At 38.5% G+C, this 13,015-nt stretch overlaps 1 protein-coding gene across 1 annotated transcript in view; it reads right to left on the bottom strand.

Moving 5' to 3' along the window:
* Positions 1-12,065, bottom strand: part of LOC124876642 (forkhead box protein P1-B-like) — a 14,414-nt gene extending 2,349 nt beyond the window's left edge. The window contains exons 1-12 of the mRNA XM_047379619.1: positions 11,910-12,065; positions 5,937-6,074; positions 5,760-5,849; positions 5,360-5,480; positions 3,726-3,828; positions 3,534-3,641; positions 3,335-3,422; positions 2,953-3,030; positions 2,684-2,864; positions 1,849-1,925; positions 1,585-1,686; positions 1,339-1,466 (exon numbers count right to left, since the gene is read on the bottom strand). Coding sequence (XP_047235575.1) covers positions 1,339-1,466; positions 1,585-1,686; positions 1,849-1,925; positions 2,684-2,864; positions 2,953-3,030; positions 3,335-3,422; positions 3,534-3,641; positions 3,726-3,828; positions 5,360-5,480; positions 5,760-5,849; positions 5,937-6,074; positions 11,910-12,035 — 1,340 coding nt within the window. The 5' untranslated portion in view covers positions 12,036-12,065. The remainder of the gene's footprint in view (positions 1-1,338; positions 1,467-1,584; positions 1,687-1,848; positions 1,926-2,683; positions 2,865-2,952; positions 3,031-3,334; positions 3,423-3,533; positions 3,642-3,725; positions 3,829-5,359; positions 5,481-5,759; positions 5,850-5,936; positions 6,075-11,909) is intronic.
* Between the last annotated feature and the right edge of the window lie 950 nt (positions 12,066-13,015).

Below are 13,015 nucleotides of genomic sequence, written 5' to 3'. Positions count from 1 at the left end.
TTTGATTTCTCAAATGTAAATGTGTTTTATGAAATACACATTTGTTTTCTAAAATGTAAATTTGTTTTATGAAATGTTAATTTGTGTCCTGAAATGTTAATTTGTTTTCTGAAATGTTAATTTGTTTTCTCAAATGTAAATGTGTTTTATGAAATGCAAATTTGTTTTCTGAAATGCACATTTGTTTTCTAAAATGTAAATTTGTTTTATGAAATGCTAATTTGTGTCCTGAAATTTTAATTTGTTTTCTGAAATGTTAATTTGTTTTCTCAAATGTAAATGTGTTTTATGAAATGCAAATTTGTGTCCTGGAATGTTCATTTGTTTTATGAAATGTAAATTTGTTTTATGAAATGCAAATTTGTGTCCTGAAATGTTAATTTGTTTTCTCAAATGTTAATTTGTTTTCTCAAATGTTAATTTGTTTTCTCAAATGTTAATGTGTTTTATGAAATGCTAATTTGTGTCCTGGAATGTTAATATGTTTTCTCAAATGTTAATTAGTTTTCTCAAATGTTAATTTGTTTTCTGACATGCACATTTGTCTCAAGCTTTAATGTTGGTTTGCACCTCTTGGCCACCATAGGAAATGGCCAAAAGAAAATGGTGCTTAAAGTGCAAAGTTTTTAAGTGTGAAATTATGAGACTGCAAAAAAAACCTGCAATTTATTATGTGGCTTTTTACACACATGTATATAACATGGATGCATCCATATCTAGGCTGTTAAAAAAAAGAAAAATCTGAATTATTTCAAGCTATTCCCACTCTATTTGAATATCAAACAGAAGCAAAGCATATCTGAATAGCAGTTATTTTTTAACGAGCTATTCCAACTGAAAGGTCTGAGCAAAGTCAATGTGACACATGATGCACTTAAAAATAAAAACAGCTCATAAAATGTTAGTATTTATAAAAGGGACTTTTCAATGTTTTTTTAAGTCTACATTTATTTCTTTTGTGCAAACTGCATCCAACTCTGCCTCTCACTTCATCCGTCGCAAGTCAGCTCAGTGATTTATTCAGCACAAGTTATCACTGACCCTTCTTGTACTGGCACTGACTTGATTTAAATGTCCACAGTATTGCTGTTGTCATATTTTATTTAAAGATGTCAAGATGCCCTTCAGTGTCCTTAATTTTGTTTTACAAACATGACAAGTACTCAATGCTTGAGAAGCACAGCCCCAGGGCTTTTTAGCCCCAACAATTGCTTACAGTAAATATCATGCGCGTGTGAGGCAGAGTGACAAGATCAAGTTTCTCGATGTTGGGCACCTGTCTTCGAGTAAGATCCGAAAGCACACAAGGTTTTGTCCTGATGCCCACAGTGTACATACCCATTCCCAGCAGCTTTCTGAGGCCTCCGTCTGTGGAACTCGATCTCGTCCACCGTCCACACGGCTCCCTTCACGTTCTCCAGACGGACGAAGCACTTGTGCAGACTCAGGTTGTGTCTGACGGCGTTCTGGAAGATTCAAGAAGCATATTGCACCATTACACAAACCTGATGTAAATTATACCTAAATGTAAATACTATCAGATGTTTTCTGTTGTTATCTTTAAATGTGTGATGTTATTCATACCTTCCAAGTAGCTGCATTGCGCCTGAAATATGCAAAGTTTCTTGTGAACCAGTTGTAGATTTCGTTTAATGTCAGCTGATTGCGAGGTGATTCAAATATAGCCTAAAACAGATAAAAAGGGAGTCAGAATCACTGTTTCACAATAATATATTAATCTGAGTTATAAAGCTATGGGAAGCAAAGCTACAAACTAAAAGATTAAAGAGTTATTCAATATATCTGCAGCCATGTAAGGTAAATACATATATGGCAGGGATGTATTACCTGTCTTATGAGAGATGCATACGTAAATGGAGGTCTAACCTCTGTGCTCAAGTAGAACTCTTTATTATCAATTATATCTGTAGAGAAACATGTTTGTGCACTTTAAACATCTGTAATACAAGAAAAATATGCAAGAAAAAGAAATTGTTTATTTACAGTACCAAAAGTATTTATACCCCTTGCACTTGTTTGAATATTGTCATGTTACAACCACAAACTTTAATGTATTTTATTGGGATCTATGCAACAGACCAAGGGAAAGTAGCACATAATTGTAAAAGAGAAGAAAGAGTACATTGTTTGCTGTGGATCTCTGCAGCTCCTCCAGAGTTACTCATGGCTGCTTCTCTGATTATTGCTCTCTCTGCCTGTTCTGTCAGTTTAGGTGGACAACCATGTCTTGGTAGATTTACAGCTGTGATATTCTGGATTAACAGCCCGTAGGATTATTTTGTGCTTGTGATATTGTTTTATAACCTAAACCGGGTTTAAACTTCTCAACAGTTTTATACCTGAGCTATCTGCTGTGTTTCTTGGTCTTCATGATGATGTTTGTTCACTAATGTCCACTTTTACTAAGTAGGTGCCATCTGGTACAACTAGATTTTATTTAAGGGTATCAGGGGTAAAAGGGAGCTAAACAGAAATGCAAGACACACTTTTCAGGGCTTCATTACTACTACTATCATCACTACTTTTTGGTATGTGAGTCCATCACAAAATCTCAATAAAATACAATAAAGTTTGTGTTTGTAATGTTGGAAAGTTCAAGTTGTATCAAACTTTCAAACAAGGTCTGTAAATGTTACAGTTATAATCCTGATCTCTTCGGTACCTTGGCTCACAGAGCGGCTGTATCGCCTCCGTACGGGAGTGAACATGCTGTTTGGAGTGAGGACTGAGGGGGATTCAGAGAGAGGTGTCAGGGGTGTGGAGGGGGCTGTGGCACTCTGAGAAAGACTCATAGGAGGAGGGCCTTTGGGCAATGTCGCCGGGGCAAAAGACACGAGATTCACCTGCGCACACACAAACACGAAAAGTGTGTATCTACAAGCAAAACAGAAGTTGTTAGGAAAAAGGAAAGAGTTATGGGAGAGTACTCACAGGCTGAGCTGCAGGTTTGGGTTCAGAGGATTTGAGATGAGCCATCATAGCTTGCAGTCGCTCCTTGTCTTTCTTCAGCTGTGTTAGATGGAGGACCAAAATAGAGGGTGAGGATGGTGAATTCACAGTTTTAGTTACATGACATCCAAAGTGTTCCTGAGTGCTGTAATGATCCTAACACAACACCTCTGCTTCCAGGGAGGGTGTAAAAACACACCAGAACTACAAGTATGTCCACATTTAGCTTGACAAAGCTGTGTTTTCCCAGCAACTCAGGATGACACTTTTAATTTAATGAAGTTATAATTGGGAAAGATAATTCGTATGTATTTGTATGATGATTTGTAGTTAAAAAAAACAAAAAAAACTGCATTCTCCCTACCTGCAGTTCCAGCTGTTGAACAACCTGCATCTGCACACGACACTGTGCAGTACTCTTGTCATCAAGTGTATGATCACTGTTCAAATGTCTAGGCATAAACAAATACAAAGAGAATAAAGCTGTAATAATGGTCGAGTGTAGGTAAATAAAGGAAAAATAGTTAATACATGCCACTTTATAGACAGGATTCAATACTCACTTCATAAATGCCTGAAAATCTCCAAAAACAGTTTCACATCCAGGCCATTTGCACATGCCGTTTCCATACAAAGGATGGTTGTTCTGGGAGGTTTCATCCTGTGACCCACTGCACAAAATACAAAAGTCAATAATGAACCTTTCAAGAATCCAGGTATATATGAGCAGAAACTGAAAACAGTAAATTGTAAACCTTTCTTTCCTCTTCAGAAGAGTGTTATGACCATTGGTGGTAGATTGGCCGGAAGACTCTCTAATATCTCCACCAGAAGAGAGGACGCTGCCATTCTCACACCCTGAAAATGCACATATGAACAGAGTTTTTAAACAGAGATGCATGCAGTTACACTACAAGTCATTTGAGTCAGCTATTTTGCATTATAAAACAAATGATTGAATCAGATCAGATCAAGTTCTGTCCTGTCCAGAGCACCAAATCATCTGTTGAAGTGTTAGAGGTTTATTGGTTTGGTCAGTAGGGCCTCCTGCTAAACAAATCATTGCCCCCCCCCAAAAAAAACTTTCATTCAGTTTAATGTAAAATTTATTTTATATTCGAAGTATTAGAAGCATGAAATGTGTTTTAAAAACAAGTTACAGTCAAATGTAAAGACATATGTTAGCAAACTTACATAAACTCAATTTATCTGATATATTTTGAGTCCAGACTGTTCAGAAATACAAAGAAAGTATATGTAGACATATATTCATTTTTATACTCGACACGAAATCAAACAATTTTAATAACATGTGAAAATCGGGAGCATGGAATTGTCCAAAATGTCTTGGTATGCGGACACATTCAGAGTTCCTTCCACTGAAAACAAGGGTCCAAGCCCAGCTTCTGAAAAACAACTCCACAGTATAATCCCCCCTCCACCAAACTTTACACTTAGCACAATACAGTCAGACAAGTACTGTTCTCCTGGCAACCGCCAAACCCAGACTCGTCCATCAAATTGCCAGCTGGAGAAGCGTGATTGATCACTCCAAAGAATGAGCCTCCACCGCTCTAGAGTCCAGTTGCGGCGTGCTTTAAACCAATGCATCCGCCGCTTTGCATTGCACCTGGTTATGTATGGCTTGGATGCAGCTGCTTGGCCATGGAAACCCATTTAATGAACCTCTATTCTTGAGCTAATCTGAAGGCCACATGATGTTTGGCGGTCTGTACCAAGTTACCCTGCAAAGAGTCAGCAACTGTGCACTATGAGCTTCACCACTTTATGGCCAAGTTGCTGTCATTTACAAACATTTCCACTTTCTTATACCGCTGACAGCTGATGGAATATTTAGGAGGTAGGAAATTTCACGACTGGACTTGTTACGCAGGTGGCCTTCTTTCACGTTACCACTGAGAGCGATCCATTCTTTCCCAAATGTTTGTTGAAACAGTCTGAATGTCGAGGTGCTTGATTTTATACACCTGTGGCCATGGATGTGATTGGAACACCTGATTTCAATTATTTGGATGGGTGAGCGAATACTTTTAGTGATATAGTGTGCGTTAATGTTGCATGTTTGTGCAGGCTGTTACTATTTTTTATCTGTGCCTAAGAAAGCAACTTCACTAAATAAATCCATTAAAGATGAAAGTTTACCTGCTATCTTAGCTAAATGTAAGCTTGGTGGACCTTCTAAAGGCCCTAGTTCCTGAAGCTAAAATGTTGTAAGTTATCCACATTAGTGCTACAATGTGGATTACTGAAATACTGACTTAATTGCCCTACAGAAAGTATTTTCATTCAATAAAAAATAACTTTCTCTACAGCCTCACTATTGCAGGGAAGACAGTAGATAGTCCTGTGGTTAGAACATGTAACATACCTGAGGCTACAGTGGGGGTGATGGGAAGGACAGACAGCAGACCTTGCCTCTGCAGGTTGAGGAGATGTTGCTGCTGCACCTGAAGGAGCTGCTGCTGAATGGCGATCTGCTGGGCTGTGAGCTGTGTAAGAAGATCAGTCATCAAACATTCTACATACTTTTCATTCTTATAATATTTTCTGTTGATCTAATATTTAGAATGGAAAGAAACAGCAGCTGTCTGTATTTTATATTTGCACAACATTCAATTTTCATTTCATTGCCAAAAATACAAGCAATCAAAAGCCAAACCAGTCCCATCTAAATACTTCCCTTAATGCAAAAAAGATGACCTTGATACTGCTATTGAATCTTCTGTTTACCTAATAAGTATTTCTGCAGAGCAGTTAAAAACGGTTACCTCTTGAGTAACTATCCCAGCATTCTTCTGTTGCAGCAGCTGCATGTTTATCTGCTCTTGCTGATTCTTGAAGACCTCCTGAATCTGTTGCTGTGGTCATATTAATCACATTCGAGTAATGCAAGCGCAGGGCATGTGTTAATTGTAGCATATGAAACCAGCTTAATGTTCTCTTACCTGGTGTAACATGAGTGCCTTCTGCTGCTGGACCAGTGCTTGGATCTGCTGAGGACTGAGGACCTGCTGCTGCGGCACCTGTTGCAGTTGCTGTGGAGCTTCGGTGGGCGGGGTCATCATAGACAACGACACTGGAACCTTCATCATCAAACAAAAAAGATCAGATTGGTTCAAGTCTATGCCAGAAAAGCAAAAGCTCTCTAGATGTTTGTGAGAAGGAAGTAGGGATAGAAAATTTAAATCTGACAATAGGATTAGTTTTCTTTTTTCTGAGTTTTAAAAAATGTTTGCTTTTATAAGGTCATAGCCAACCAAACAACACAGGGAAAACACAACCCTGGCATTTTTTGGAGGTCCTTAAGTTTCAGGATGTCGGTTCAGTGAGCAATGCATGGGATCTGTAGGCTGGTCAAGTTTGGTAAAACTGTTCTAACCAAACAGCTGACGTAGTTCCAAATATCATCTGAAACAACCTAAAAGATGGATCATTACCAACTACAGGGGGATAGAGGCAGGTCAAATAGTAAAAAAATCTGTTTTACCATCAAAACGTAGAGCTCGCTCCATTTCTGGTGCAACAGCCAACAGCATGTTCTTCATACCTTCTATTTGAGCATATTAAAATTCCCGAAAAAGGTTAGGGACAACTACAGAATAATCCTGTAGTTGCTTCATTTAAATGTTGGATTTAAAACTACTGCCTCTATCAGCAAAACCTGCAGCACATGTTTCCTCTAACCGAAAAAAACACTGAACATCAGCAGGTCAGACCTAAAAGAAACCTGGAAATCAGCATCGACCAGAAAAGGCCTAAACTCTATTACCAACTATCCATAGATAGCATGTAGATTATGAAAATGGACAGTAAATATTTGGTAACAAAAACCTTTTCCTATCAGTTGCCAGATAGTCAAGCTTGTTTTTCTGCGTACGCTGTCATGAATCGTCAGCTTGAATACTGATCGATCTGATTTGTATAGTTTGTACAAAACCACCAGCAAGAAAGGCCTCAACTGGCAAAGGGCTTTGCAGTTCCTTCAGTTCTCTTGTACTTCAACCACATCATATAAGAGATTTTAATAGGAGATTAAGAAATTCTATCATCTTAAGAAAAGCATACTGTTTGTTTTAAAATATCCTATTAAAGATTTGCACCCATCATCATTACATACTGTAGAAAACAAAACTGTACCTGTCTTAAAAGAGGGTGAAGTACAGTGCCTTGCGAAAGTACTCAGCCCCCTTGAACTTTTCAACCTTTTGCCACATTTCAGGCTTCAAACATAAAGATATAAAATTCAAATTTTTTGTGAAGAATCAACAACAAGTGGGACACAATCGTGAAGTAGAATGAAATTTATTGGATGTGTCAAACTTTTTTAACAAATAAAAAACTGAAAGTATCAGACCACTGCAAATCTACCAAGACCCGGCGGTCCCTCTAAACTTTCATCTGGAACAAGGAGAAGACTGATCAGAGATGCAGCCAAGAGGCCCATGATCACTCTGGATGAACTGCAGAGATCTACAGCTGAGGTGGGAGAGTCTGTCCATAGGACAACAATCAGTTGTACACTGCACAAATCTGGCCTTTATGGAAGAGTGGCAAGAAGAAAGCCATTTCTCAAAGATATCCATAAAAAGTCTCGTTTACAATTTGCCACAAGCCACCTGGGAGACACACCAAACATGTGGAAGAAGGTGCTCTGGTCAGATGAAACCAAAATCAAACTGTTTGGCCACAATGCAAAACGATATGTTTGGCGTAAAAGCAACACAGCTCGTCACCCTGAACACACCATCCCCACTGTCAAACATGGTGGTGGCAGCATCATGGTTTGGGCCTGCTTTTCATCAGGAGGGACAGGGAAGATGGTCAAAATTGATGGGAAGATGGATGGGGCCAAATACAGGACCATTCTGGAAGAAAACCTGTTGGAGTCTGCAAGAGACCAGAGACTGGGACGGAGATTTATCTTCCAATAAGACAATGATCCAAAACATAAAGCCAAATCTACAATGGAATGGTTCACAAATAAACGTATCCAGGTGTTGGAATGGCCAAGTCAAAGTCCATACCTGAATCCAATCGAGAATCTGTGGAAAGAGCTGAAGACTGCTGTTCACGAACGCTCTCCATCCAACCTCACTGAGCTCCAGCTGTTTTGCAAGGAAGAATGGGCAAGAATTTCAGTCTCGATGTGCAAAACTGATAGAGACAAACCCCAAGGGACTTGCAGCTGTAATTGCAGCAAAGGGTGGCGCTACAAAGTATTAATGCAAGGGGGCCGAATAATATTACACGCCCACTTTTCAGTTTTTTATTTGTTAAAAAAGTTTGACACATCCAATAAATTTAATTCCACTTCATGACAGTGTCCCACTTGTTGTTGATTCTTCACAAAAAATTAGAATTTTATATATTTATGTTTGAAGCCTGAAATGTGGCAAGAGGTTGAAAAGTTCAAGGGGGCCGAAAACTTTCACAAGGCACTGTATAAAAATACTTCTTCGTTTCTGCTGCGGCTTTTATGGCTAAACGAAGTTCACAAGATCAGACACACAAAGAAACAAGAGTTCAGACAGGATACAAAGTAACATTACTCACAGCGATCCAACTAGATTTAACTAAAACTAAAATAAATCCACACTGTAACAGAGGCTAATCAGTGGAATGTAAGCAAGCATAAACAGAGCTCCTACTGATGGGTCTAAATTGTCAGCTGGACTTCAGGTCATTTTTAATTTAGGTATTTCATAATAAAGTGATATTTAATTAATGTTTCATATAACATTAATCTGTAGTCCCTCCTCTATCAATCTTATACATTATTATGGATATTTTTGTCTTTTTGGACATTTCTGCTCAAACCTACTAAATATTAAAACAAATTCACATTCTAGTTGGATTACTTGTCACATTTGTTATTTATGAACAAAAACAACATGTAAACCATTAATGCATCACTATTTTCTCTGCTTTTTTAGGTTAAATCTGATCAACTTCTGTCTGGATCAAAACTATAAAGGTATTAAGCAATTATCAGGGTAACGGATAACGGTGAGTGGTTCTGTTACTTTACATTAGATTTGTAACACTAGATAGGTGTAAGGAGACATGTACATGTGCAGCATTTTCTGTAAAACCAAGTTTAGTGGGTATTCCTTTTTTTCATCACTTGGATAGATTATTTATTATTTGGGGTCTGCAGCCCATCGTTTCAACCAGAAAAGCCTGGCATCCGAGATTAAAAACGTTACGCACATTAAGTTTGACATCATGTATGCAGCTACTGAGAAACTGACAGCGCTTGCGATGGTCATAAGGCATGGACAATTTACCAGTATCAAGGCAAACCACAGTTTTAAAAAGTTACAAACGCTTTGCTGGTTGGAACTCCTTGTTAATGAGATGCCAGCGAAAGTGATCTGAGTTTTCAATGTTTTTTTTGGACACTAGATTAACACAGAGATGTCCCTCCCCCACATGTGCTGCACACTCTCGGTCAGCTGGTTGAAAAGAAGGCTACAACACATTCCCGCACTTAGGAGAAAGAGATATTTGACTTTTAGGAAATGTATACCTCCCCCTATTCCCCTCCCCCACTTATTCCTGCACACTGCAAGTCAATTGGCCAAATGAAACACTGAAGTTTTCCATTGCTTACAAACAAATACTAATTCGGCTTTTTTGAAACAAATCTGGTCGTGAAAAAAAAAACCCACACAGTCATAATGTGGAAACTAAAAGAGTGCAACCCATCACTCAACTACAACTGGCAAGTTACACGTTGGCTACCTGTGCAGATAGCCTGAATAATAGATGATAGCTTGTTATTGAGTATCATATGAATTATTACTGAATAATTGTTGCTTTTTCTGTTTTCAACAAAAATAATTAGATCATGCTATACCTTTTTGTTTCAAGTTTTAGTGTTGAAACCATAAAATTATACTAAAAGTTCTCATTCAGTAATAATTTCATAACGGCCTAAGCTCAGATCAGCTTATTAAAAAACCCCTAACGGCACCATATATGATTAAATATCTTGAGCCAAATGAGCAGTCATTGTGTCTTTTCACCTGTTATTAAATTCTTACTCTAATTCTCAGTTCAACTCAACAAGATGACCTGAGTGCACTGACATTATAGCTAAAAACAGCAGCAGAAATACAAAAACAACCAAAACACAGGATGGCTTAGGGGAATTATAACTCCAGCAAAACAACAACAACAACAGCCAGAACCCAAAAAACAGCATCATCTTCTTCGAGTCCGCACGCAACAATTACAGAACCCCACCACCCTCTGATCCCCACCCCCCTCCCACCAGCTTCACAGCTCAGGAGTTGTTTATGGTAAACATAAACCGAGGAATCAAAATGGCACAGAGATATAAATAATGAATAAAAAAAGCACACAGAGCCTGTTTACAAAAACAGAACTTGAGATTCATATTTTAATTAAGGTCTGAACCACAAACAAACATTCCTCTCCAAAGGCAGTCTGTTTGGAGTAGGGTAAACAAACTGACAGGGAATTTCACACAGGCTTTGGGCTAACAATAACAGCGGACTGCCTCCTGGTTTGTCCTTTCTTATGAAACTGCATGCTGCAGAATGGCCGCCAAAGCAACGAAAAAAGGCAGGTCCATCCCACGGACAGAGCCCGTTGGCCCCCTCTATTTTTCTGTGGACACCATCAACACAACAACAGCCTTCGTCTAATCCCCGTTGCTATGGCAGCCTGCAAGTCCAAACATCTTCTGTTGTTATTGTTGAAAGTCATTCCAGTGAGTAACTAAGTGTAAACACAGATCTGTTCCCGCAAGACTGGTCTTGTGAACTCTTTTGAGAAATGACTGACAGCAAACAGAAATGCTAAAAACCTGCAGGAAAAAACAAACAATATGCCTTTCATACCAGATACTTAACTGCTGTGTTGTAATAGATATGATTAAAAACAAAACGATGGACTTGCAAAAAAACACATGCACTTGCTGAAAAATTCAAACATCTCTCTCTTGCAAAAACAGTCGCACATCTTTTAATCTAGCAAATGTAGAAAATAAAGCAACCCATTAAAATGGTCTGTCTCTATATATGTGCTACAACAAAACAAATTAAGGGTGTGTCAGACAAACCTAAAGGTCTCCATTGAAAGGTTTTCTCTGAACACTGAAAAAGTACTTCTCAGCAACTATGAAAATCTAACCCAGCTTTCTATGTGATGTGAGCATAAACAGAACAAACAATATGAGACTGATCCCTCCACCCAGCAGGAGCTGAGCTCTCCCCTCCCCTTCTAAACCTCAGCTCCAACACCTCCCCCCTCGACTCCAAACCCTGCACTTGCCCTTTCACCGTGAAGGAGCTGCCCAGAGGAGAAACAGAGACGAGAAAACAGAAAGGCTCAAGGACACGTTTAGGTAATCTGAGTGCATGGGTAGTGAGAGAAAGAAAAACTGTGACGCTTGGATATAGTTCAAATAAAACAAATCTATTCATGCTTTGGTGGGTGGAGGAAGCAGCTGAATCAGCTGTGCTGAAGATCAACGTTTATACATGTCTCCCAACACCTATCTAGTGTTAGAAAATAACAGAAACCCTCACTGCAGAATGATATAAAAATATTAAGGTTTTTGATTTTCGGTTTAATTAAAATCAACTAAATGTCAGTAACATATTCTTAGATGCATAAATAGGAATAATCTTGTAATTTTCTTTATTGGACTGAAAACTACTGCATCTATCAGATATCTTGCAACGTATTTTTGTTTTTTCATGTGATATAGTCCGTAGGGACGAAAAAGAAATCAGTGAAAACCAGAAGCAGCATATGAGACATCAAATAAATAAATAAAAATAAAGGAAACCAGTATCGGTTGAGAAAAACCTGATCGACGCATCTCTAGCTGTTATTTTTAAACCTAACGATGATGGACTGAACAAATGCTTATGGGGATGACTGACCCCTGGGGCCTCTGGAGGAGGAGTCTGGCTGCTCTTCAGTTGACTCTCATTCTCAGTAGTATTTCTGCTTTCTATGTGGATTGCTTGTATGGTGTGGCCTGCTGGTTCTGACCGGGACTCATGCATCTGGACTTCACTCACCTGCAAAAAAAGAAAATAACAAGAAGCAAAGAATGAAAGCCACTCGATGAAGCCAAAGAATATAATGATGGAATTCATCAAACATCCACGTTTAGCTACTTTCAATCAGACAATAATTTTCACACAGTGAACTTTATTCATCAAGAAGAAATAAAGGGAAGTCAACATCTGCTGAAAATGCGCAAGTATTCACAAGTATAAAGCAACAGCACTAAAAGCTGAGAAGTTCGCTTTTGCAGCCCAACCCAGTAATACAAACAAACTCTACCACTCGTCAGAGAGGAAGATGTTTGATCTATTTGTTGAATAACTAAGTGCTGCCATGACTACTGTAAACACAGGGGCCCTGGGTCCATGTTTATGTGCAAACATATCTTCCTTCTGGAACGATTTACCATTAACCAGGTGGTGCGATAAACGGCTGTAGCAGGTAGTACAATGCACAAGTAGGCTTTTATGTATACAGCTTGGGAGTGTTTGAGTAAAAAGCTCAGCAGCATAAACAAAGTTAAATAAAGAGGGCAAACAAAAAGCATAAGGAAATGGAAAACAGCACAGAAAATTCTGCGTCTAACAGACTCAAGAGCTCTGCATTTTCAGATTAATCTACAAATCAATCTTATACACACAACTGAGAGGCAACTGTTAGAAAACATCAGATTAGACTGTACTGTATATACTAAGATAAAGTTGTGCCCAAAACAGTCCAAACAGGCTGTAAGGAGAAAAAAACTTAAAATAAAACAAAACGGTAAAACTAATGAGCAACAAGTTATGTCTGGCTTTTGAGATGTGTCATCCACGCTCAAGACATAACATATGGCTGAATTTTCAATAATCACCAACTAAAACTAAAATCTGTTGAAAACAGGCAGGAGCTGGTAAAGTCTGCACTGTTTATTTTAGGTCCTGGGATCAGGATTAGTTTGGAAGACAAAGGGCAGAGTTTCCTGTAGACATTTTTA

This window comes from Girardinichthys multiradiatus, chromosome 1 (genome assembly GCF_021462225.1).
Source record: "Girardinichthys multiradiatus isolate DD_20200921_A chromosome 1, DD_fGirMul_XY1, whole genome shotgun sequence".
NCBI lineage: Eukaryota > Metazoa > Chordata > Actinopteri > Cyprinodontiformes > Goodeidae > Girardinichthys > Girardinichthys multiradiatus.
The sequence above is the reverse complement of the archived record's forward strand: the minus strand, read 5'-3'. Positions and strand labels throughout refer to the sequence as shown.